The following is a 2500-nucleotide window of genomic DNA, read 5'->3' as shown; positions in this document are numbered from 1 at the left end:
TGCAAATTATCAGAGAGAAACTAGTACGCACATTACAAAAGACATGTAACACGCACACAGACAAACGCATACAGAAACTCTCTCTCACAAACACACTGACTCACACACACAGACACACACCAATAAACAGCCATTTACCCATCATCATCATCACCACCCACCACTGCTGGCCTCCTTCTCTGCGTCTCGCTCTCTCTCTCCCAGTGTCTGATCATCTCACAGGGGGCCTCTTTCACTCTCTCCATCTGCCTGTAATCGGGGGGAGCGCTCAAACAACCTCCCCCTCTGTGTGGCTCCTCCTGGAGGGGGGGGGGGGACTATCACGGCGCGCGGGGCCCTGCCTGAATAAACACCGCTCTGATCGGCCCGGGTGTGTGAACGACGGGGCGGACTCCAAAAACAGAGCGCCAGCTGAGCGAGGCTTCTGTGTGCGGTTTCAGCCGCGCTAGGCTAAAGCCCCCTCATTAGCGCACTGATTGTCTTGGCCTAGTTTCAGGGTGGGGGAGCGCTGTCTGTGTGTGTGTGTGTGTGTGTGTGTGTGTGTGTGTGTGTGTGTGTGTGTGTGTGAGTGTGCGTGTGTGAGTGTGTGTGAGTGTGTGTGTGTGTGTGCGTGTCTCTCTCTCTGTGTGTATAATAGTAATGTACATTGATTGTCCTGCCACAGAAGCTCCTGCACCATGGCAACGCTGTTGTGAACGTGTGTTCTACTAAACAGCTATTCAAAAGGTGGCCAAACCAAAAGGAGACCAGAAATGCAAAAACAAAACAAAAACAAAAAACAAAAACAGGAGGCACTATAATTACAGCTGTGTTAGTTCCACCTAACAGCAGTGACACGGTTGCATGGAGAGTGTGTGTTTTTTCTACACAGAACTGGGGCTATCGTTTAGCCCTGAACTGAAAGGCTCGGACCTCCGGGCTCTTATGATTCATCCACAAGGTTGTGCGGATTGTTTAATTGGCCTGGTTACCGGCAGGTGCCACGTCCGGCAGGAGTAAAGTGTCTTTTGCTTTGAGGCTAACCTCCGCGCGACCTGAGCTTCCCCAGAGAGATGGCCACGGAGAGAGATACATAAATGTGAGAGAGTGACCGCTGCTACACACATGGCAAACACAGCACCTACAGGGGGGGAGGTTAGCCGAGAGGGGGTCTGGTGTTCAGGAACTGGTCAACAGGATGGATAAAAGTGGTGATGATTGATGTTAGGGTCAAGTCATTTTGTGTATTTCTTTCCCCAGAGAGATGGGCTATTGAGAGAGACACACAATATGATTGAGTGACCGCTGCTGGTGTCTCTTTTACCTTCTTGATGGTGGTCATGTGCTGCTTCTCCGTGTCCAGTCTCCTCTTCAGCTCGTCCCTCATGCTGTCCTTCTCCGAGCAGATGCCCAGGATCAGCTCCTGGTGCCGCCGGTTCTCCTCCAGCAGCCTGCGGAACCACGGGAGCAGAGAAAACACTTAGAACCCCCGCACAGACCAATACACAGGAACACATCACGCAGAACCAAAGATTCTACAGTAGAGCTCTAGAATCTTACAGGATTTTTCCACTGCATGGTATCAGCTTGACTTGACTCGCTTGTTTTTGGATTTCCATTACAGGTAACAAAAACTGGTACCTGGTACTATTTTTGGCATCGCCTCCGTTGAGGTTCCAAGCGAGCTGAGCCGATACCAAAAGGTGACCTTAATGACATCACAGTTGTTTTCCTCAGCGTTGCTATGGCAATCGGCTAGCTTATGAGGGTACTTTGTTACAATTGAAGACGAACACCCGGTACCAAAATCGAGTAGAGTAGAGTAGAGTCGAGTCGAGCTGATATCGTGCAATGGAAAAGCCCCATTACAACATGGACCACAGTAAGAAGACCCTGCCTTGGATGTCTCATGAAAATGCACAATTGGGCATTCTAGATGTCATTTTTGATTTAAACAGTGGCCAATAGGTTATATTATATCTCCGATTACTCGCAGCGGAGCTACCGTCTGAGGGAAAAGGAAATGGGATCGGCAAAATTGCTGATGGCTCCAAATGCCTGGAAATGACACTGACCCACGGCAATAACCCCTGAATATGAATAATAAGCTATTATGTATTTCGACCCGGTGAAAACGGCCCTGTTTGGCTGCCAAACAGCAGTCTTGGAGAGCAGTGGCGTTGCCTCGCTACCAGGCAGCTTGGATCAAGGCCACCTCCAACCAGCCTGAAAAAAAAAAGTCCCACGTCGTCGACCACATCTAGGCCCCAGCTGCTTAATCACAAGAGGACAAAAAGATCTCCAACCCAACAATGTAGCCTAGCGCTAGAAAAGCCATAGGGAAGGTGTGGGCTGCGAGGCCCTCAAGAGCCATGACTGATAGCGCACACAGAGCCAGATGCTCCCAGGACAAACCGAATCAGGGAGCCATGTCAATATCAGATGGGCATTTTCCCAGGGTGCACCTCTCGCTTGCGTCAATGGGCTCCGCCGACGGAACAACAGACACCCAGAACAGACG

The 2500-nt window shown here is 50.4% G+C and overlaps 1 protein-coding gene across 2 annotated transcripts in view; it reads right to left on the bottom strand.

The window, feature by feature from the left end:
- Positions 1-2500, bottom strand: part of ccdc186 (coiled-coil domain-containing protein 186) — a 45746-nt gene that overhangs the window by 36906 nt on the left and 6340 nt on the right. For both annotated transcript variants that reach the window (XM_062525623.1, XM_062525622.1), the window contains one exon: positions 1304-1430. In XM_062525623.1, the coding sequence (XP_062381607.1) occupies positions 1304-1430 (127 nt within the window). The remainder of the gene's footprint in view (positions 1-1303; positions 1431-2500) is intronic.

This window comes from Sardina pilchardus, chromosome 22 (genome assembly GCF_963854185.1).
Source record: "Sardina pilchardus chromosome 22, fSarPil1.1, whole genome shotgun sequence".
NCBI classification, from domain to species: Eukaryota; Metazoa; Chordata; class Actinopteri; order Clupeiformes; family Clupeidae; genus Sardina; species Sardina pilchardus.
This window is presented reverse-complemented; position numbering and strand designations above follow the sequence as displayed.